The 23,304-nt window shown below is 30.6% G+C and overlaps 3 protein-coding genes, 1 long non-coding RNA gene and 1 pseudogene across 6 annotated transcripts; 4 read left to right on the plus strand and 1 right to left on the minus strand.

Annotated features, from left to right (window-relative positions):
- The first annotated feature begins 73 nt into the window (after positions 1-73).
- Positions 74-12,834, plus strand: LOC107073741 (uncharacterized; annotated as a pseudogene). The gene is made up of 6 exons (XR_016178085.1): positions 74-208; positions 311-1,731; positions 1,946-2,034; positions 2,177-2,238; positions 2,346-3,546; positions 11,005-12,834. The product of XR_016178085.1 is annotated as an uncharacterized LOC107073741 (transcript).
- LOC149031033 (uncharacterized) lies at positions 2,180-3,278 on the minus strand. The gene is made up of 3 exons (XR_016178087.1): positions 3,157-3,278; positions 2,526-2,579; positions 2,180-2,318 (listed from the first exon to the last, which is right to left on the minus strand). It is a non-coding gene; the product is annotated as an uncharacterized LOC149031033 (long non-coding RNA).
- Positions 4,196-8,270, plus strand: LOC149031034 (uncharacterized). Of its 2 annotated transcripts, none has more exons than XM_089176885.1 (2): positions 4,196-4,827; positions 5,130-8,270. In XM_089176885.1, exon 2 carries the CDS (start codon positions 6,447-6,449, stop codon positions 8,268-8,270), a length of 1,824 nt encoding a protein of 607 aa, XP_089033011.1. In that variant the 5' UTR covers positions 4,196-4,827; positions 5,130-6,446. The 2 variants fall into 2 exon arrangements, with proteins under 2 accessions (XP_089033011.1, XP_089033012.1); XM_089176886.1 differs by having other exon boundaries at positions 4,196-4,384; positions 4,471-8,270.
- A 191-nt stretch (positions 12,835-13,025) lies between the features above and the next one.
- Positions 13,026-19,232, plus strand: ABCB7 (ATP binding cassette subfamily B member 7). Its single transcript, XM_015330186.2, has 11 exons — positions 13,026-13,420; positions 15,470-15,721; positions 15,787-15,994; positions 16,076-16,242; positions 16,311-16,589; positions 17,333-17,507; positions 17,625-17,782; positions 17,869-18,032; positions 18,111-18,240; positions 18,319-18,594; positions 18,675-19,232. Exons 1-11 carry the CDS (start codon positions 13,250-13,252, stop codon positions 18,927-18,929), a joined length of 2,235 nt encoding a protein of 744 aa, XP_015185672.1. The 5' UTR covers positions 13,026-13,249; the 3' UTR covers positions 18,930-19,232.
- Positions 19,233-19,378: 146 nt separating this feature from the next.
- LOC107071297 (uncharacterized) lies at positions 19,379-22,993 on the plus strand. Its single transcript, XM_015330185.2, has 9 exons — positions 19,379-19,568; positions 19,732-19,823; positions 19,909-20,066; positions 20,152-20,370; positions 20,461-20,580; positions 20,667-20,887; positions 20,975-21,038; positions 21,124-21,566; positions 21,648-22,993. Exons 1-9 carry the CDS (start codon positions 19,504-19,506, stop codon positions 22,717-22,719), a joined length of 2,454 nt encoding a protein of 817 aa, XP_015185671.2. The 5' UTR covers positions 19,379-19,503; the 3' UTR covers positions 22,720-22,993.
- Positions 22,994-23,304: the final 311 nt, after the last annotated feature.

The following is a 23,304-nucleotide window of genomic DNA, read 5'->3' on the forward strand; positions in this document are numbered from 1 at the left end:
AGATTCATAACGTGTAAATAATTTAAGTACTGCATCTCTTTTAATTTTACATGGCTCATATTTAATTGAACAATTCATATTAGGCACTATTCAAATCGAAAATAAATGACTGAAATTAATAGAAATTAACTATGCAATTGATTGAGGGTTAATAGTTGACGTTTTCTTTTCATCGTTAATTAATTCATTTCAATAGAAATATTTGAAAGTGAGTTGTTATTTTTTTGTACAAAATATTACTTTTTATTAATTTCCTGTCTATTAAAGTTAGATATTGTAATAAAATTATCCTTATTGTTTAAATTCGCAGGTGATGCGTAGAAATGTTGCGCGGAAGGTATCAGGAATATAGAGTTATTACAAATAAAGTAGACAAACCATAGGTGGTTGTATAAGTGGTTGTGTAAGTGGTGTGTAAGTCTCTGCATGAATATAGCAAAAAACGAAAGATTGATGTTGTCTCTCTCTAACTCATGCGGTACCGGCGTATGCGCATTAGCTTGTCCTGCTTATCGTACACGTATGTATACAATACCAGCTACCACGGAGGATAGATACCAGGAGTCCGAACGATATAGGATTTTTCACATTTTTTGTGGTAGTCATTTCTTGACCCAAATCATAGTTCTCTTTTTTGCCACTGGCTGCGCAAGTATTCAAAACATACCGATACTATTATTATTATTATACGTAAATTAAATATAAAATATTAATTTCTTTTTTTAGAATTATTTTTATTAAAAAATGGGAAAGTGTTGTGCAGTTTATGGTTGCCTTAGTGGACGAAAGGCAAGTGAGAATTTAGGAAAAGTGGCTTTATTCAAAGCACCAGAAGTGAGTAACTTCAAAATAATATTAAAAATTTTATGTTAACAAATAGATAATTATTACATTTGTGTAGTTTTTAAATAATATTAATTCCACATTTCTTAAAATATTTTTATTCAGAGCTGTCAATAGTAACAATACTTCCCGCGTATTTAAACGAGTACTTTGTGAAAAGCAACGCGCCCTACCGGCAAAATATCTTGTCCCCTAAATTGATACCATTCTTTCAACATTACGTTCGAACTCCTGGTATCTATCCTCCGTGCCAGCTACTTTAAACTCTACTAGCAGATAATGCGCTGGCGCCACTCAGCGCAAGTTAGAGAGAGACAACATCAACAGTGATCCCATTCGTACGATAATAATCGTACGCGTACGATAATTGGAGGTCCTGTACGATCCAAAATCGTGGCGTACGATCCATTCGGAATTTCGAAAACTTGATGACCTTTTTTTTTTTAGTCAACAAATTTTGCGAAGGTGCACCCCCATCCCAACCCTCACTCCCACCACCACTCCCACCATCACCCCAACCATCACTACCACCACCACCACGTGTTTGGGAACTTGATGAGTAAAAAAAAAAAAAAAAAGAAAAAAGGTCATCAACTTGGACACTTTTTCCGACTTTTTCAAAATTTTGTCCGAGATTTGTCGGATTTCAAATTTTCCCGGGGCGTACGATAATTTTCTGCCGCGTACGATAATTTTGCGCCCCTGTGTCGATCAAACGAACTAAAGTCTCTGGGATCACTGAATTCAAGTAAGATTTTTGAAATTAAACGGATCTTGAACAGAACGATAGAGTGTCAAAGCAAACAAAACGGTTTTTGAAATTTAATTGAATGAGTTTGTGTATTCATATATTGAATTATGGATTGGTTACAAATAATTATTGAATGGGTACGAAATTACCTTAAATTATTCATAAATTAATTAAAATTTGATCAAATACATATAAGTTACATTTTATATTTATATTTATTGTGATTATATTGAATAACTATGTTTATACTTTCAATAAATTTAATAATTGAAAACATTGTAACATTTTAATATGATTTTCTTTAATTATATTCACTGTGATTCTTAATTAACATCGTGACTTGTATTTTAGATTAATTGTTTAAATGTTTTGGAAGCACCAATTAAAGACATTGAAGAATTAAAAGAGAAACAGTTGTATGGAAAGTTAATTGAATCATTGTAAGTATGATTAACAATTAATATGTTTATTTTATATGTATTTTACTTACTAATTTAAAGTAATTGAGAATTAATTAAATGAAACTTTCAAATATAAAATTCTTCCTATTAGTAAATTAATTTTAATTATTATTTTTTATAGGACTTTGAGAAAAGATGTAAATGGATCTGATGATGAAAATATTATTTCCGCATTTATTAAAGGTAAGCATGTATATAAATATTATTTATATATACAGGGGGTTTGGTTTCAGTTTTTGTTTGCAATATTTTACCAGCATATTCTGTAAGAAAAATTATTTTTCCCTTAGATGAATATCCTGAATTTCAAATTAATAAGGATCAAATTGAAAAATATTCCGAAGACACATATATCATGTCGTTAGTACTATCTCATGCGAGTCAAAATTCTAATTTTCATTTACCTATGTGTACTAAATTACAGCATGAAACACAAATTAAAATTAAATCTTTTCTTGAAATGGTATTACCTTATGGAAAGTCCATTTCTTTTGAAATATTAAGATACGCTATAATAGAGTTAACTGAAATTGAAAGAAAAAATGTATTTAAAACACCAAATACACGTTCTCTTAAGGAATTTTTTGGTTCTCCGGTAGTACGTTCTGCCCAAAGCAGTAGAATTTTAAATGAAAGAAATCGTGAATTAAGACTTTTAAAATCCGAATTAGAAGTAGAGAGGTTTGAAAAAGCAGATCTTCAAGAGGATTTAAGAATAGAAAAATACAAAGTGCAGCGTTTAATGAAATTACTGGAAGAAAAAACATTAGAAATAAAAAAATTAAAAGAAGAAAAAAATAAACTAGCAACTCCAAGATCTTGTAAAAAAGGAAAGAATACATTTCACAATGAAGATTATTACAAGCGAAAAATACATGAATTAAAAAATCAGTTACTTCAATCTCAAGATAATATTATTAAATTGGAAAAACATAAAACAACTGTTACAGAAAAATTAACAACATTTTTAGAGAAAGAAAATGTAAGTCTTAACGAAAAGTGCAATAACTTAGAAAGATCTATAGAAATGTTAACGGTAGACATGGAGTCTAAGGAAAGAGAAATAGTAGATCTTAAAATAACTAATGAAGATTTACGTACACATTTAAGAAAATTAAATCATCGATAACTGTCATCGATAGAAGACAGTTTTGAAGTTGATGGAGTTATATTAGAAAATTCTTTGTTGATACCTATGAATACAAGTGAGACTTTAAGTTCTGTTATTGACGTTCAACTTCAAGAAACGAGAAATGAAAATACTTTATTAAAAACACAACTTAATCAGTTAAAGGAAAAAATTAAAAATTACTTTAAAAGAACATAAAGATTCAACACATTTAATATCAATCTTGCAAAATGAAGTGAAAATGTTAAATGATATAAAATTAGAATTAAATGATGCTCAAAACAAAATTGTATCTTTAGAGAAAAATAATATAATAATTGTTAAGAATAGCGTATATAAGAGACGTTATGTCTTCTCACTCCGTCAGCCCTACTCTTTACCCCTACTTCTCCTATGGGCCGCACAGTCCCTTAGTACAGGGCAGTGCTGTCAGATCCATGTGTTCGGACGACACGAGTCGCTTTCATAGTGTGTCACTCCGGCGTGCCCGCCAACTTCGGTTACACTCGGCTTTCCTCGACATCCCAAACACACGAACATGGAAAACTTTCATTGTGTGCAATCCCAGTGGCACAGGGAGAGGGTAAGATTTACCCACGATCTGACAGCACTGGTGAAGAGCATGGCAACGCACTATGTAAGAAAGAAAGAGAGAGAGAGGGGGTAAAGTTGCCTTTCCTCTTCTTTCCATCTTGGGTCGTGGTGATGGAGGGAGAGAGACGCAAGTGTGCTTCTCTTCTCCGCTCTGAAGGTAGTATAGGATGTGTTGAAGAGCGAGAGAGAGGGAGAAAGATAGTCGCATAGCATGGTTGCGATGTTGCCACTTCCTCTCCGAGCAAAATATGGTATATTCAGTTATACAAAGCTAGCATAGCATGGTTGCGATGTTGCCGCTTCCTTTCCGAGCAACATATGGTATACTCAGGTATACAAAGACTAGCAGAGCGGGAGAATTTGAAAAGGCCGCGCAAGGCTATTCTCATTGGCTCAACAATTAAAAAAAAAAAAAAAAAAAAAAAAACAAACAAAAAGGGGAATAGTAAAAGCAGGCACATTTTAGACGTGCAGCTAAATAGACACATAGTAGTTGTGTGTCACTATAGTTGAAATAGTGGAAGCAGGCACATTTTAGATATGTAGCTAAATTGATACATCTTGGATGTATAGCTGTTTAAATACAGAAGAATGATAATAATAAAAGTTGGAATCGATTCATAAACATGTTTGAAACTTGGTTTGAACAAAACTAAAAGGTGCACCAAATTAATTGGATACGTATTTTTTAGCAAAATTGGGACAATTAGTTGATTTGTTGAGAGCCTTGCTCCAGAAAGTTGGTAGTCAAAGCCAAGTTGCACGGCTCACTGCAGAAGAACATGGTTTCTTGCTTGAAGATGATAGCGAAAACTGCTGGGCAGTAGATATGGACCAGATAAACATTGAGGATCAAAGTTTGATTCTGTCAGTACTATCAGACGCACAAGGTAATACGGTCAGAGTGAATGTTGGTCGAAGCCAGCATGACTCAAGTAGGTCGTTACAAAATGATTCGTCATTAGAGGTGTCTGAAAAAGAATTAAGAGGCCCGCGAGCAACAAATGTAATAATGGAGGTCTTAAAGACAAATAGTCCAGTTGCATCAAGTAAGTCTTTAGTTTTAAATGTGTTGTACTAAAATTAAAATAAAAAAAAAAATAAATAAAAAAAATATTAAAAAATAATAAATAAAAAAAAAAAAAAAAATCTTGTCCTTTTTGGAATGGGATTTTACTGATGGGTGAGAAAAGTAATTATGTGTACCGCTTCCTCATGCGCTTTAAGGCATGATGTATACTTAGTCTCACGGATCATGTAAAATCGTTATTTGAAAGCCATGGTATAATATAATAGAGTGTAAATCAAACAGAATGTTTGATTGAGATATCTAATTTTGAGCAATATTTAGTTTCTCAACAGAAGGACAGAGAAGATAGTACAACGAAGGCATTGGTAAACGCGGCTGCTCCTGCACAAAACCCCGAGAGTACCTCAGATGCGGTTGACAATATAGAGGTCAATGTTATGAGGAACCTAATTAATATCTAAAGGGAAACCATTGCAACTCTTCGAGAGAAAATTGAGAGGCAAGATAAGGTATTCAAAAGGCTTACTGACAAACACAAGCAAGAATACGATGCTCTCAATAGACAAGCTGAAGGCTTAAAAAACTCAGTGGCCGAAAGTTAAAAAAGAGCTGAAGAGTTTAAACAAAAGTATCAATGGTTACAGGAGCAAGTAGCTGAAATAAAGCAAACTCAAAAATAAACGCACTGTCGTTACAGTTGAAGAGTCTGCTTCGGAGTTATACGATGCAGTCTCGACAGCTCAACAGTTTTCTGTTGGAAGTAGCAGTACAGCTACTCGAGATAATGGTCGTGATAGGGTTTCTGGTGTTCCGGTGAGTATTGTTCGTACTCACGGAAAACCAGCGAAAATAATAGTCGGAATTCAGCCCCAGATAATCAGTCTTCAAATGTTCAATCCTGATCATAGCATAACCCGTGTATATAAACTTTGCCAGAAAACTAAATTTGATGACTTTCTTGATGATTTTAGATCGGAATTAAGAGCAAAAGATAAATTGTATGTTATCGACAGCAGCATTAAGCTTTTCTTAGATAAAAATGATAATGTGAAACAGTTAGACGTTTTTAGAGTATAAGATATAATAAGAAACAGAGTCGATAAATTTTATTTTAATCAAGTGAGAAACATTGAAAGTCTGCTGGAGATCCTTGCTAAATTAAATAACTTAAAGGTTCTTGAAAGCACCTTATCGACGTGTTCTGTTCGTAAAAGGCTGTACACCATACAATATAATACAAGCAAAGAAAGATTTAAAGATTTTTGTAATAGATTTGAAGAGATTGTACGAACATTTGAAGACCTTCCTGGATCTGAAAAAATATCAGAACTAGAGAAAAGAGATACATTTTACAACGCGGTTTATAAGTCGGTACCAAGTGTGCAATGTGCAGACTTCCTCAAAAAGAGCCAACAGGGAAGTGGTTTAACATATGCTCAATTGAAGGACTTTCTCACTAAAGAGGAGACAGAAAGGCTGTCAGCCAAAGAACATCTAACAACCACTGCGTTGTGGACTGAGCCACGACAAAGGGAATTTAAGAGCTACTGCAAGAACTGCAAAGGAACAGGACACGTGGCATCGAAATGTAGGGAAGTAAAGGGAACCAACTGCTTTGTATGTGATAAACCTGGCCACATGGCTAAATATTGTTCGTTGGCTAGATTACCAGCTCATCGACAGCAAGGTGGTTCGTCACTGAACCGTAAGGGCCGCGGGTATACTAGCACCCATTACCGAGGCAGATCAGGCAGATTTAGAGGTCAATTTAGTCAAAAGCGTGAGCACGAGGGTAGGTCTAAATCTGAAGGTGAGCGCAAGCTTGATCTAGGTCGTCGTGGAGCAAAGAGAGGCAGGTTTAGTATTCGTGGTGGCCGAAGAGATGGCCAAGGAGGTAGTCAAGGTGCCAGCACCTCTTCAGGTGAGAGTATCGAGTGTGAGTCAAATGAAAAAGGTAATGTTCTATTTGTAGAAAAATGTCAGCAATATCCGGGTAACTTCAATTTTAATTACAGAAATAATACACTAGAACGGTTTATCGCGGACTCGGGTGCTACAGAGTATCTGTCGAATTCTAAGTTGATTTTCAAAAGATTAAGTGAATCAGACGTTAAATCGATTAAATGTGCTAATAGAAATTCTCAGGCGGACTTGCAAGCTAATGGTGTAGGTACAGTGAAATTAAACTTGCAGAATGGAGAGACGCGCGAATTGCATAATGTCATATATGCTAAAGATCTATCGGTGAATTTGCTCTCGTTAAGGAAACTAGTAGAAAAGGGTTTAGAAGTTTATTTAAATGATAAAATGATTGATATTTACGACCCAAAGACTTGTGAGTCGTTTATGACAGGGATATATAACAAACCTTTCTGGGAAATTGAATTCAAGTCTGATAATCGTAGTAGTGACGGGATAGGCTATAATGAGAATAGATACTGTCAAAAGGCTTTTTTAACAGATGGTGAAAATGGAAACTCTCATGAACATAAGTATTTTACGAGAAGTTCTACTCGACTTCAGAATGCTGAACAGATTGAAAAGGAATCAGAATTGAAAATGGAAATTGGAAAAGCGAACTCTCCCGAAACTAGTGAGGCTCCTTTAATTAATGATGAAAATACAGAAAAACGTTTAATCTCGGATGTTGCAAGCTCTTCTGTAGAAAAGGTACAGGAAAACTCAGCAGCTGAAAATATAGCTGAGCTAAATAGACCAGACATCTTCAATTCAGTTAGGGATAGAATTATTCATAATATTGACGAGATTCCTGAAATAGAATTATCGCAAGATGAAATTATGTCCTTGGAAGACTCTAACGTAAAAATGAATAAAGCTTTGTTGTGGCATGTACGACTTGGACATGCATCGAGTAATTATCTTAGAAATTTGCAAAAACAATATCCTCACTTGAAAGATATCAAATCTGCCGAATTTAACAAAATCGTGGATAGTTGTGAAGTGTGTAAAATAGCCAAAATTAAACGATTGCCATTTAAAACTGTTAGACAGAGAGCTTCCAGACCGTTGGAAACAATACATAGCGATATTATGGGACCGATAAACCCAGCTTCTTATCCCAAAGGTTACAGATTTGTAGTTGTAGTAATTGATGATTATTCTCGTTTAGCAATGTCTTATCCAATCAAAAATAAAAGTCAAGCGGGATCTGGCATTGAGTCTTTTGTAAAATCTGCCAGAAATATACTTGGTCGAGATGAAAAGGTCTGTCGTTTACGATGTGACCAGGGACTAGAATATATGGGAGGTTATACGGAAGAAGTTTTAGAAAAATTAGGAGCAGAACTCGAACCCGCTAGTCCTGATACGCCCGCACATAACGGAGTAACAGAACGTTATAATCAAACCATAACAAATAAGATCAGATCGTACATGTATGACTCGAAATTACCGGAAAACATGTGGGATTTAGGAGTAAGCGCCAGCGGCGTACGCGTATAATCGAACACCACATGCTAGCAATAATATGGAATCTCCGTTACATAAATTTGCACCTAATTATAGATATGATATCAATCAAATAAAACGGTTCGGATGTTTTGCCTATATTAAAGTCCAACGAAAAACGGGACCGAAGTTTAGGTACATTGGTAGAAGAGTAATTTTGATAGGTTATACTCGAACAGGGTATTTATTTATAAAGCCAGAGATGGTAAATTTTATGAGAGTAGGTTTAATGAAAGAATTGTTTACGGCGATAGATATAATGTAAAGGGTATTAAAAATTGGCAGGATGAAAACGTTGGGATAAACAAAGAAACCTGGTTGATCGAATTTGATAAAGAAAACTTAGAAGGAAACACCGAGATCTTAGAGTCGGAGGGAGCGCCTCCGCGAATTAAAAGAAAAAGAGGTCGCCCTAAAAAGCAAGCTGATAATGCGCCTGAACATGCTGAGACGACTGTTGGTCCTCTCCCCATGGATGACGTATCAGCGAATTTTATTTATGCCTTTGATAATTCTTTAGAATATAAAGTAGATGAAAGAACAAGATTAGAAATTGATGAAAAATGTCACGCACTGCTGGCTGAAATCAACAAAGATCCAAAGACCTATAAAGAGGCTATTAATGGTCCAGAGAGAGAACACTGGATAAAAGCAGTTGCAGCTGAATTAAAGGCTGTGGGTTTACGTAAAGTCTGGACAATAGTAGAGAGACCAGGATGTAGTAAGAATGGAACACCGCCTAATATTATAGATTCAAGGTGGGTATTCAAAACCAAGGTTGATGAAAAAGGTGAGAAGCTTTACAAGGCAAGACTCGTTATACGAGGTTTTAAAGATCGAAACGAGTACGATTTGAAAGAAACCTATGCACCTGTTTCTCGATTGTCACTGGTCAGAGCGTTATTTGCAATAGCAAATGCTTACGACCTTGATATGTGTCAATTGGACGTTAACACAGCCTTCTTGTATGGTGAGTTGGATCAATTAATTTATATGGAAATTCCGGAAGGACTTCTTCCTGAAGATCAAAGACCAAAGGATCAAGTTTGCAAGCTTGAAAGATCGTTGTATGGCTTGAAGGTAAGTCCGAAGAAATGGAATGAAAAATTTACTGAAGTTGCACTTAAAATAGGACTTGAGAAAAACTTAGTTGATCCATGCTTGTTCACCTGGAGAGAGGGTAATGATTTTGTACATTTGCTTGTTTATGTTGATGACATAATAGAGATAGGTAATCATCCGGATAAAATGTTAGAAATTAAAAATAAGCTCAAAGCTGAATTTGAAATGAAAGACTTAGGTGAACCGAAAGAATACTTAGGAATTAGAATTAGAAGAGATAGGAGAAATAAAATACTGCGACTAGATCAGGAAAAACTTATTGACAAAATGCTTGAAAAATTCTTAGAAGGAAATCCCTATCCTAAGAGAACACCTATGGTTTCGAATCAAGTCCGTAATCGAGAAAGAATAGATCGGGAAGAAACTATTGCTGTACCACTGACAAAAGATTTTCCTTACAGAGAGGTCGTTGGAACATTGTTACACATAGTTAACGGTACAAGGCCTGACATGGCATACATTACTAATGTGTTAAGTAGGCATCAATTAAATCCAACTAAGAATGAATGGAATATGCTGCAGAGAGCACTGCGTTACTTGTTGGGTACGAAAGGTATGACCTTGACGTTTAGAGGCAAAACACAAGAGTTGCAGGCTTATGCTGATGCAAGTTTCTCTGATTGCAAAAGGCTCACTGACTACATGTGGGTATGTAATACAGCTGTTTGGTGATACTATTGCTTGGCGAACACATAAACAGCCAAGGGTTGCTCTCTCCACATGTCAGGCTGAATATGTCGCATTAAGTGAAACATGCCAAGCTTTGCTGTCAATCAGTCAGTCAATTGAGTTGATAATAAAAGGAAAATGGTATCCAATAAATGTTTTCAGTGACAGTAAGTCAGCAATAGCGTGTGCGAAATCTGATGGCAATAATAAATTAAGGCACATGATCGAAAGGAAAGAACACTACGTTAGGGAATGCGTTAATTTAAATCTTGTTAAGTTAAACTGGGTTCCTTCGAATAAACAGATTGCTGACATTTTCACAAAGACATTAACCTTTGAAATACATAAATATCTTACAGATTTGATTATGAATAATTAAATTGTTATCTTCTTCCCATCCAGGGAATAAATCTTCTTCTTCGCAGGGCCAAGCTGTCTAACTGAGAGTTAACTGACATTCCGTGCCAAAGATTTGTCAAGTTAGATTAATTTTATTTTGAATAAGTTCAGTATAAATAAGTATGAAAAGTTATTCGTTCATAGATTTTGTTTAATCTATTTACGATTTTAATCACGTAAAGATGTTGTTGAATATATTGTATGGTTTAAACCATTTAAAGAGTTTATTAACAAAAGTTTGTGGAGTATCGAGACATACCGGGAGGGAGTGTTAAGAATAGCGTATATAAGAGACGTTATGTCTTCTCACTCCGTCAGCCCTACTCTTTACCCCTACTTCTCCTATGGGCCGCACAGTCCCTTAGTACAGGGTGCTGTCGCGCCCTGCCGGTATTCTGTATTCTGTATTCGGCCTAGCTCGAGGCTTATTCAACAGTTCTTTCTTTACACCGTTTTTATAATAAATCTTACTTTTAATATTAACTCTGCGTTGTCTTATTTATCAGCCATACCTTAACGATAATAAATAAAAATTTAGAAGATTTATTAGCTCGTAAAGACGAACTTCTATTGCAAAGCGAAGAACATCAAAAAGTATTAAATAAAAAAATAGATATTTTGAATAAAGCATTGCATGATGAAACTATAAAATCTTCTGATTTGAGAGCTGCTTTGGTTAAAGCAGAATCTCTTGTAACTGAACATAACAATATTTTAAAATTGACTGAATCTAAGGACAGTGAAATAAGCTTTTTACATTTAAATATAAAAAATTTATATGTGGAAAAAGATCGCTTGATCCATATACAAAAGAAAGTGATAATAAGACAAAAGAGTCTATCATACAATTAGAAACGCAGTTATTAGATAAACAACATTTGTTAGAACAATTAAACATGGATATCAAATTAAAAGACGAAACAATACTGATATTACGATCACAAATAGATAAATTGTCTAAAGAAATAATTGCATCAGAAATAATATTGAAAGAAATAATTAGAACTATCCAAAAAGCAAAATCTGTTCATGATGATGCATTAATGAGACATGAAAAAGCGTTAAAAGAAAAATCTTTACAATTAAATTATTTGCAAACTCAGTTTGATCTGATGAAAAAAAAACTTTGTTCACAGTTTGAAAGAGAAAAGTCATTAATGAGTAATTTAGAATGTAAACTTGTTAACAAAGATATTATAATTTCTAATTTAGAGAATAATGTTAGCGAATTGCAAGAGTCCTTGAAAATAAAAACGGATGAGCTTAATGTATTTAAAGAATGTCATGATACTGTCAATAAAAAGAATAAAGAAATTGTAGAAACGTGTAAAGAATTAAAAGATTATATTAAAAAATTGAAATGTACGTTTTCACAACTTTTAAATTCTACGCATGGAAATGACAGTATTGTTGATAATATATCAGATGAATCACAGACAAATGGTAACGATGAATTTAACATTATATTATTTATATATATATATTATTTATATATTATATTAGAGATAATTATCTTTGCCATTAATGATGTGAAAGCAATTAAAGAAGATATATTACATTTATCTGAAAAAAACACGAATTTAGAAAAAATCATTGATGATCAAAAGAAAATTATAATTGATAACGAAGAAGTTCAAAATGAAAATACAATATTGAGACAAAAGATAAATGATTTTGAAATATCAGAACAAAACCATAAGAGTTACATTCAAAATATTATTAAAGGAAAGGAAAAAATACAAGAGATTTTATCTAAAGTTATTTTGTCATTGGAAAATTCGAATGACTCTTTCATTTCATTGAAACAAAAATTGGGTCAAGTATTAAATGAATATAATAATTTATCTACTACTACTACCACTAACAATCTTAAATGTAAAGATATAGAACAGTTGCAAACTAAGAAAAAAACTCTTCAAAACATGTTTAATGAGTATGATATTAATTATTTTCAATATATTAAATCCATAACTAATATTATGTGGAAGAAATTTTCTGACATGGAACAGAAATTAATGAACACTTATTTGCAGTGTTTAAATGGTAATAAAGAAAGTTCCACTATTGAATGTAATATAGAAGAAAATAATGTCAAAAAGGAAGAAATAATCAAAGGAGAATTAGAAAATGTCAGTAATATGTACAATGATATTATTAAATCTGAAAAAGAGATAGAAGATTTTAGTCATTCAATTAGTTCATATAAAAAGAATTATGTTGTTGGACAAGTAAAACCCCAACCATCACTACCACCACCACCACCACGTGTTTGGGAACTTGATGAGTAAAAAAAAAAAAAGAAAAAAAGGTCATCAACTTGGACACTTTTTCCGACTTTTTCAAAATTTTGTCCGAGATTTGTCGGATTTCAAATTTTCCCGGGGCGTACGATAATTTTCTGCCGCGTACGATAATTTTGCGCCCCTGTGTCGATCAAACGAACTAAAATCTCTGGGATCACTGAACATCAACCTCCCATGTTCTATCTCTTTTTATTTCACCGACAGGTTTTATGCTGGCTTGTCTGCTCTATGTGTAATATCTCTATGATCAGGAAGCACGCTTGTGCAATCCTATGCATAGAATGAAGTTAGTCTCTTCGTGAGTACGTAACATGTTCTAAGAATTGTATATAATATGCTCCAAAATAAATATTAACTGAACTGATTCAAAAAACCATAATATACTCTAGTCAATTTTATGTTAAGAATGTGCAATTTGTCAATTGACTTTTATTAAAGATTCATTCGATTCATTTTTGCAATAAGAAATATTTTATAAACATGTTAAGTGTCATCTTAAATCGTCAACTATGTAAAGCATTAAGAACTGATAAGAATATTTGGGTTACATCGTTTACCTATACAACCAATATTTCAAGACAAAATATCTTAATGAAAGAAAGAAGACTTACCAATGTTGGACCATACCCATTACCAATTCTAGGAATACGGGTAATATACAATGTTTAATAGTACGATAAGATAACCAATTTTTATTTCAATCAAATCTGCTTTATAATATTATAATATATAATAAATAAATATTAAATATTAGTTTATTGAAAACTAATATCTTAAAAATCATATACAATTGAAATGTGAAAAGATTTTTTCTTGAATTTTAGGTTATTTATAAGTTACAAAGTAATTCTGTGATTTATTATTAGTTATAAACTTTTAGGAATGATAGAGGAGATAATCATGAGTAACATACTTATTGTATAATATAATATAATTTGTAAATTGCTGAAATGTTGAAAAGCCTAACCTATAATATAACATTATAATGCATTTGCATTAATAAAATAGTTGCTGTATGGAAGTTTTTTTATAACAATCTCATCTGTCATTTCTAAATATTTCTAATAAATGTACACATATAGAATCACTCTATATAAATAAGAACAAGAGGAATATATTAAACACGTAAACTATTTGTTTGTACTTATTGTTTCTGCAGAATACCTAAATATTTTCTTATATCACAATGGGTCGTACGTCACGGAAACGTCAAAAGAAGAAATTAAATATACAAAAATTAAAGTCCGAAGAAAATGATGCTATGAATTTTTTAAAATATTGGTTATTTCAAAACTCTTGTTCTACTTCTAACTTTATTCCTACTAATTTTCCAATTACTGGCAGAGGTTTAAAAACAATAAGGAATATCAAAGAAAATGAAATTTTAATTAAATTACCTATTAAAATGTTAATAACGACACTTACCGTGTCCGAATCTAATGCTAGAATTTTATTTTCAAAGGATCAAAGTTATAATGTTCAACATATACTTTCAGTATTTTTAATATATGAAGACCATTTGGGAACTTCATCAAAATGGTATCCCTATATAAATTCACTTCCACTTAATTTTTCTACGCCGGAATTTTGTACGTCAAAAGAAAAAAAATTTTTACCTAATTTCATTCAAAAGCACATATATAATGTACATAATATAGTAAGACATTTTTCTTTTTTATTGCGAAGCATAGAAACATTAAAAGAAAAAGAACAAAATTATTGCTCTCATTGTAATATTCCTCTTGAAACAATAATGACATTTAATAAATATAAGTGGGCGTATTATGTTGTAAATACCAGATCTGTATATATAAATGAAAAAGAGATACAGGATAATTTCTTAAAAATAAAATCGCCAAATAATTTAGCATTGGCACCATTTTTAGATTTATTCAATCATGACATAAATGCTTCTGTATCAGTTTCATTAATTGTAGATGAATATAAAGATAAATTCTATCAACTTTCTACTTTGAAACCATTTGAAAAAGATTCTCAGGTCTTTATCAATTATGGTCCTCACAACAGTCTTAAATTGTATATAGATTATGGTTTTTTTATACCTAATAACCCATTGGATGAAGTTGTTTTCAATATATTTGATATCCAATCATGCGTTACAATATCAAAACATGCATTCAAATTTATTGTGTCTAATAAATTCAATGAAAACATGGCTTTTACGAGAGATGGTTTGAATTACAATGCCATTATTACATTATTTATTGCTAGTACTGTTTTAGAAAAAGATTGTTGGAATATAAAAGTATATGGGGCATCTTTTAGTTCAGAAGATCACATTAAAATATATAGTTTAGGTGTACAAATTTTACATTTAAAAATGAATGAATATTTGAGTTACTTAAATAGTATGAATTATATTCACAAATGTAGCCAGAGTTTTTTAAATGCAATCAATCTTATAAAAGAATATATTGAAATATTAAATGTATCATTGACAAAATTAGTATAAATAAGAAAATATGCATTTATTTTATATAATATATTTATAATGGATAATTATTCAATTATTTTAAATTTATACTTGAAAAGTATACACACATATATGTAAAATATTTGAAATAAATATATATTACATAAAAAAGACTTGAATATAATTTACAAATTTAATCTTTCAAAAAAAAAAAAAATGCAATATTTTTGACACGCACTCATAGCAAATAAACATTGAATTTACAGTACTGCACTGGAAATTTAATAGATCGGGCACAAAAAAAGAAAAATGTTCCACAATCAAAATCAGTTGTCTCTCCTGTTAAATATATATTATCAGTTACGGGCATAACTGGAGGAAAGCCAGGACAACAGAAAAGAAACTGTTTCCATCCAGGTGCATCTAGTTTAAACAGAGATGCAATGTCACTAAAAGAACATACATCAGTTACTTCAACAGATATGCTCAAGGCAATGCTAAAATATATCTGGCCAGAAGTAAGTTGAATAATTACAAATATTCATTCCAATTGACTTTCATACTTATTTCTATAAATATTTAGGATGATCCAGAAATTAAAAAAAGAGTTAAATTAGCAGTTGGATTATTAATTGGTTCCAAAGTTTTAAACGTAACTGTTCCTTTTATTTTTAAATATGCTGTGGATAGTTTGAACCAGCATAGCATTGAAACTACTGGCAAGGCTATATTGACGTTGGGAACTGCTCCTGAAACTATCACTACAGTTGCAACTTCATTACTTATAGGATGTAAGAATTCTTTCCACATATCTTTTTTTTTTATAAATATTACATATATCAATTTATATGATTTTTTATTATTTATTGTAGATGGTATTGCTCGTGCTGGTGCAGCTGGTTTCAGTGAATTAAGAAATGCCGTATTTGCAAAAGTTGCTCAACACTCAATTAGAAAAATAGCTAAAAATGTATTTTTACATATGCATAATCTTGATTTAGCATTCCACCTGTCCAGACAAACTGGAGCTCTATCTAAGGTAAATGTACATTTATAATATTTTTCATAAAGTCTTATATTAATATTATCATTTTGTTTAACATATAGGTAATAGATAGAGGAAGTCGTGGTATCAATTTTGTCCTCTCAGCTATGGTTTTCAATGTTGTGCCTACTATTTTTGAATTAGCTTTAGTTAGTACTATTTTGGGTTTAAAATGTGGACCCGAATATGCAACCTTAGCATTTGGTTGTGTTGGTATTTACACTGCCTTTACATTAGGAGTTACTCAATGGCGAACTAAATTTAGAGTATATATGAATCAAGCGGAAAATGAAGCTGGAAATAAAGCGATAGATTCGCTCATTAATTATGAAACAGTAAAGGTAAATAAAATTTCTAGTATCATTTTTATTTCAACTTATTATTAAATATACTTATAATCAAAAGTATATATGTATGTATATTAGGGTGGGTCAAAAAAATGACTTTGTTTTTTTTTCAAGTGCCACGGAAAAATGGGTTGCTAGACACCTTAAAACAATTATGAGCTCACCAAATATGAGCTCTTAATTTTAATAGGAAGATCCCCTAATTTTATAACTCGACAATAAATGACTATTATAAGATGCGCAATACAAATTTTTGTAGGAAATTAACTGCTCTATAAAAATGGTGTCTTATGTTTTGGCGATTAAATTAAGTGTTTAAAAGATATTCAGAAACAAAAATCAGTACACATGAAAGTTTGATGATGAATATCTTTTGAACGCTTAATTTAATCGCCAAAACATAAGACACCATTTTTATAGAGCAGTTAATTTCCTACAAAAATTTGTATTGCGCATCTTATAATAGTCATTTATTGTAGAGCATTAAATTTCCTACAAAATTCGTCTAAAACATTTTTCTGTACAATCAATAAATAATGAGGTATGAATTTTAATCTATTAGACTGAAAAAAAAAAAAACTGCGATGCGGAGGATCTTCCTATTAAAATTAAGAGCTCATATTTGGTGAGCTCATAATTGTTTTAAGGTGTCTAGCAACCCATTTTTCCGTGGCACTTGAAAAAAAAAAGTCATTTTTTTGACCCACTCTAATGTATATATTTATATTATGTTACAGTATTTCAATAATGAAAAGTTTGAAGCTGAAAGGTATGATCAATCATTAAAAAAGTATGAAGCAGCTTCATTAAAAACGAGTACAAGTTTAGCTATGTTAAATTTTGGTCAAAATGCCATCTTTAGTACCGCTTTGAGTTTTATAATGATATTAGCAGCAAAGAATATTATGAATGGTAACATAAATCTGTTAGTTTTCTTATGTCCTTGTATTTACTGCACTCTATACTTACACTTACAATTGCTATAGTAGTGATTTTGAATAATCAATATATTGATATTTTTGTTTCTAGGAACTATGACTGTTGGAGATTTAGTGATGGTTAATGGTTTGTTGTTTCAATTATCAGTACCTTTAGGATTTCTAGGTTCTGTTTATCGAGAAGTGAGACAAGCTTTTATCGATATGCAGACAATGTTTACTTTGATGACAATGGATACTAATATTAAGGTACTTTTGAATGAATACTTATTCAATTGTATTTTTTTAGTTATGGTATTTAAATACTAATATATCATATAATTATACGTTGACAGACGAAAGAAAATGCTGCAAGTCTGAATGTAACACCAAACAATTCTGATATACAATTTAAAAATATTAATTTTCAATATGTACCAGGCAAACCGATCTTTCAAGATGTATCTTTTCATATTCCAAGTGGAAAAAAAATTGCTATTGTAGGAGGATCTGGTTGTGGGTGAGATATAATATTTATACAATAAATATTAGTCATTTTTCTGAAAATCATCATGTGTAATTGAATATATCGTTTTAGTAAGACTACAATAGTTAGACTACTTTATCGATTCTTTGATCCTCAAAATGGAAATATTTTGATTAATGGTCAAAATATACAAGACGTTGACATAAATGATCTTAGAAGATCAATAGCCATAGTACCTCAGGTATGGTATAACTTAATATGAAAAAAAAGAAAGATTTATTCTAAATAATAATTAAGTAATGTATTTTTTTAATGGCAGGATTCAGTACTTTTCCATGATACAATTTTCTATAATCTTCACTATGGTAATTTACGCAAATCAAAGGAAGAAGTTTATGAAGCTGCTAAAATGGCAAATCTACATGATGCAATTCTTAAATGGCCACAAGGCTATGATACTCCTGTTGGAGAACGTGGTCTAAAATTGAGCGGAGGAGAGAAACAACGAGTGGCGATTGCTAGAGCAATCCTAAAAGATAGTCCTATATTAATTTTTGATGAAGCTACTTCTTCGTTGGATTCTATTACAGAACATGTAAGAGCTTGTCATTATTTCTAAGAATGTAATAATATTTATTTTTAATTGAAATAAATTTAATATTTCTATATGTACAGAACATATTAGAAGCATTACGAAGAGCAACAAAAGGACGTACATCAATAATGATCGCACATCGTTTATCTACAGTCATGGATTCAGATGAGATATTTGTATTAGATAATGGCAAATTAATAGAAAAAGGAACACATTCTTCTCTCATATCGAACCCCAATTCTCTTTATAATAAATTATGGGAAACACAAAGTATTGGCATGCAATCATATTTGGATGAAACACATGAACGTATTAGAACTGGAGGAAGCAATTAATTAAAAATAGGCAATAAATATAAAATATGAAATTTATTCAAAAGATGAGATTACTTTTTTCATTTAAGTCTTTTTGTTGAATTTTCAAGGTGATTAGAGATTTTGTATGAACAAAATTACATACATGTTAATACATGAATGTTACATTGTTTATCTTGATACTTTGAAGAAAGTGTAAAGCTACCAGCTACCTCTATCTGATTTATTCGGTAAAACATGTGTATTAAATGTACATATATTTAGTAAGAAAGATAATGTAAATACTATGTAGAATTGGCTGTGGAATAAAAAGTATTTATTTTAGTTATTATGTATATATTTTTACACCCAGCATATTTAATACGGTAAAAAAGTTTAGAACTTAGCATTATAATCATATACGATTACGTCATCGATTACGAAAATATTTATTCTACGTTACCTGGGTAACCAGTTAACATAACAATGAATGATAGTATATTACGTACACAGTTAGGTATGCACATTTCTAATAACCGGATTCTCTTTTGATACTGTGTAGTTGTTTTGAACAAGATTAAAATGACAATTTTAACGAATAATCAATTACTACAAAATGCAAACTGAAGTGCCCACATTACCTGAATTGCATCTGAATAATATTCATGAAAATGTGGATAGGTAAACTATATTCCTTATATATAATATTCCTTGCAGAGGGCTAAATCTTACCATATTCAAGTGTCACATAATAAATTCATATATGTATATTTCATTTCATTTTCATATTGATCTTTCATATCTATTTATAATTTGTATGATTTTTTACATACATCATTTTCAGAAAACAAAATAACATAGAGGAAAGTAAAAGCTATTCACTATGTAGGAGTACGTGCCCGTCGTCAAATAAAAAATGTTTGCATCCTTTGCTTGGTACGTTATATATTTAAAAATATATCTCTACAAAAGAGGCAATAAATGAAATATTTGAAAGACTATAATTCTATAATTTATACAGGAGAATCATATAAAAATAGCATGCGAGTCTGTTCTAACAGTACAGTATTAGCAAAATCTGCAAATAAAAATACTCTTGCTCAAAGAGTTGTATCTGCAAAAATGCTTCGTATTAAACAATTGCAAAATCAACTTGCCGATGCACATTATCATCTAAATGTAAGCGTATCTGTCTGGATGTGTCAATTTAAATCATCATAATAACATAACACAGAGCAAATACAATTTTATTTTTATTTTTGAGGAATTGGCTAACGAAAACAGGTTGTTAAAAGCATTGCAGAAGAGACAAGATTCTGCGTTAAGGCGTTATGAGGGAACTACTGCTGAGTTACCAAAAATTATTAATTCACATCATGAAGAATTGAGAATACTTCAAATTAAACATAAAAAATTAAAAGCCTTACATAAGAAAAACTCTGATTTATTGAAAGAAAAAGAAAATGAATTGCATTCCTTGCAGGTGAGTTTCTTATCTTGTGTGTACAAATGATTCATCCAATGATCATAAGAAAATATACAAATTTTTTATTCAAAATTATATTAATTATAGACTCAAAATAAACATTTATTACGACTCAGTAAAGATCGAAACTTAGTAGAAAGGGAAAAATTACAGATGGAAGTTTCTGATTTAAACAACAAAATAATGCAACAACAAGAAAATATACAAGTACAATATATATCATCACAGTATTTATTTAATAATAAATATTCTCTTATTGATAATTGATCTTTTTGTTGCAATTGTTTGAACAGATGTTACAAAGAAAATTAGCCTTGGAAAGTAAAAGTTTGAAACATCAATTATTTGTAGAAGTATCTAAGCACAAACAAACGCAGAAAAGTTTACAAGAAGCACTTGAAAAAGTGAAAGATTTAGAACATTTAGTAAGCAACAAAACAAGAAAACAATTATTAATTGATAAGAAAGATAAAATTTTGGTAACTCAATCACTTACAAATTTGAGGAATGTAAGGTATGATTATTATTATTTAAGAGGTCACTTCTTCTCATTAATTTAATGACTTTTATTATTTTATATCTGTTCATTTATGAATTTCAGTACTACAAGTTCATCAATGCAGTTAAATACAACCAACAAATATAAAAAACAAAGTGATAACTTGGTAAATTTAGACAGGAAAACATTATTTTTTACTTCCATCATTTGAAATATTCTTGATGTTTGATTATTGTGATTTTAATTTTTAGCCTACATTAAGTACACCTCAATTAAATGATGATATGATTAATAACACTATTAGCGGTAAAAATGCAAATCAACAAACAGATTTGAATTGTACAGAAATCATGATAGATTCGAGACAAACTCATAAATTACATTTTCAAAAAGAGTCACACGATATGAAGTCTTTTTCATTTGATGAATTGGTACCAAAGTTTAAAAATTCAGGATCAAAATTAAATAAAAATGTTCGAATTGCGTTAACTGATGAAAATGATATGACAAGTCCGATGGAATCAGAAAATAAGTGCAAAATAGATGAAAATTTCCATGAAGTATCTAAAGAACAGCATGAACAATTGGAAAAGTTTTCTGATTATACTAATAGTGAACATGAAAATGATGAAGATAAAAATAGGAATTATCATTGGATGAATACAATCAAAAATTCTCATGATTTATATACACGGTTTGTTAGAAAATACAAGATATACATATTAATCGTTTAATGTCATTTATAATATAATAATTAAGCGCGATCTGTTTTTAGGATGATTAATAGCACAGATCATGATTTAGTTTCTCATATGACAGACTCTAAAGAAAATGGATCCAATGTACAATTTTCTACTACAAAAATATCGTATAATAAAAATCCTCAAAAACAGGATACAATTTTAGAACAGCAAGATAATTATGATTATCGATGTAACTTTGAAACAAATCAAGAAGAACTTACTAAAGATAGCTTTATTGTTAACTTACAAAATGATAAATTTAACAAAATATACTCTGACACTTGTTCAGAAGATTTGACCACTAATGATACAACACACAACATTGATTTAAAAGTTTTAAAAACTGGACAAAATGTAGAAAATCTTTCAATAAAAAATACATTGAACGATCTCGAGTATAATTTAGGCCAAATACATATACAGGATGAAAAAAATCAATTGATTAATGACCATGAAAAATTAAATCATTTGAAATTGGACACCCAAAATACCTATGATGAAAATGGAACAACGACTTCCATATCTTTGCAGCAAGATGAATCTGAAGGTATAGAAAAATATTCGACAGTTCATTCGGAGCTTGATCAAGAAATAAAACATTCAGAAATTGATAAAGATTATTCATTGATATATGACAATATTAGTTATTCTATTGATAAGGTAAAAGATGAACTACAACAGATAGATGAACATAATTATGATGATCAACATAAATCAACAAACTCCATATCGGAGTATGAGAAAACAATACCTAATGGATTCAAAGTGGAGTCTACTAAAGAAATAAACAATGATGTTAATAATACATTACAAATGGATAAAAAAAAGAAATCACTATCTAGCACTAATATAGGGCACAACACTGGTAAAAATTGTAGTAATTCCAATGAAGAAAGTGACTGCAAAGTAGTTGATAAATCAAAATCAATGAATTACAATAAAGAAAAACTATTAGCTACTATGAAGGCAATTGATAATAACGAAGACATTGATTTTTTTATTAATCGGCATTTTCCAAAACGTCATTCTTTAACTAGATTTCAAATAACAGAAAACCTATTTCGTGGATTACCTGCACACAGCAAGGAATCTATAATATTATAAATGATCTTTTTCATAATATTAATGTGGATAATAAAATTAGCTTTACTTAAATCTTGTTATATCAAGTATTGATATTACAAGTTTGACAAGTTTATTAAAGTTATAAAACTATTGGATAATGTAGTAAGCTACTTAAATGATCAATATTATTAACAAGCTTACAATTACTAAAATTCCTTTATTTCATTAGTTCAATATACCTAAATATTCATGAAATTTAATGATGACGTAAAATAAAATTTATTAATAAACTTTATAATAATTACGTTAAATTTTATTAAAAATATATATATATATATATCGTTAGTATTATAATATCAATTAGTTGCATACGTTAATATAACTTTAAAAATGATCTAACACAAATTCTAAGTTAGTTTCTAATAGAATCAATGATCAAAATGTATATAAGTGATACTTTTAATGGAGAGGTTATGAAAGAAAATAATAAAATAAACTTTGAACATTTCTAAATAATAACCTTTACAATAGTAATGTAGTACAAATGTAATTCCATAGAAATGATACGAGAATATTACAAGTCATTCTATAAAAAAAAATCATTTAAATGTATAATTATTTTGT

This window comes from Polistes dominula, unplaced genomic scaffold (assembly GCF_049000335.1).
Source record: "Polistes dominula isolate Pdom_NZ unplaced genomic scaffold, Pdom_raw_medaka contig_12, whole genome shotgun sequence".
NCBI classification, from domain to species: domain Eukaryota; kingdom Metazoa; phylum Arthropoda; class Insecta; order Hymenoptera; family Vespidae; genus Polistes; species Polistes dominula.

Excerpts from the sequence above, each read along its gene's own strand:
- LOC107071297 (XM_015330185.2), top strand. The coding sequence starts at position 19,504 with ATGCAAACTGAAGTGCCCACATTACCTGAATTGCATCTGAATAATATT. Across the intron at positions 20,067-20,151 it reads ATGCACATTATCATCTAAAT|GAATTGGCTAACGAAAACAG; the intron begins GTAAGCGTATCT and ends TTTATTTTTGAG. Across the intron at positions 20,581-20,666 it reads AACAACAAGAAAATATACAA|ATGTTACAAAGAAAATTAGC; the intron begins GTACAATATATA and ends TTGTTTGAACAG.
- ABCB7 (XM_015330186.2), top strand. The coding sequence starts at position 13,250 with ATGTTAAGTGTCATCTTAAATCGTCAACTATGTAAAGCATTAAGAACT. Across the intron at positions 15,722-15,786 it reads TAAAATATATCTGGCCAGAA|GATGATCCAGAAATTAAAAA; the intron begins GTAAGTTGAATA and ends ATAAATATTTAG. Across the intron at positions 16,243-16,310 it reads AAACTGGAGCTCTATCTAAG|GTAATAGATAGAGGAAGTCG; the intron begins GTAAATGTACAT and ends TTTAACATATAG.
- LOC149031034 (XM_089176885.1), top strand. The coding sequence starts at position 6,447 with ATGGCTAAATATTGTTCGTTGGCTAGATTACCAGCTCATCGACAGCAA.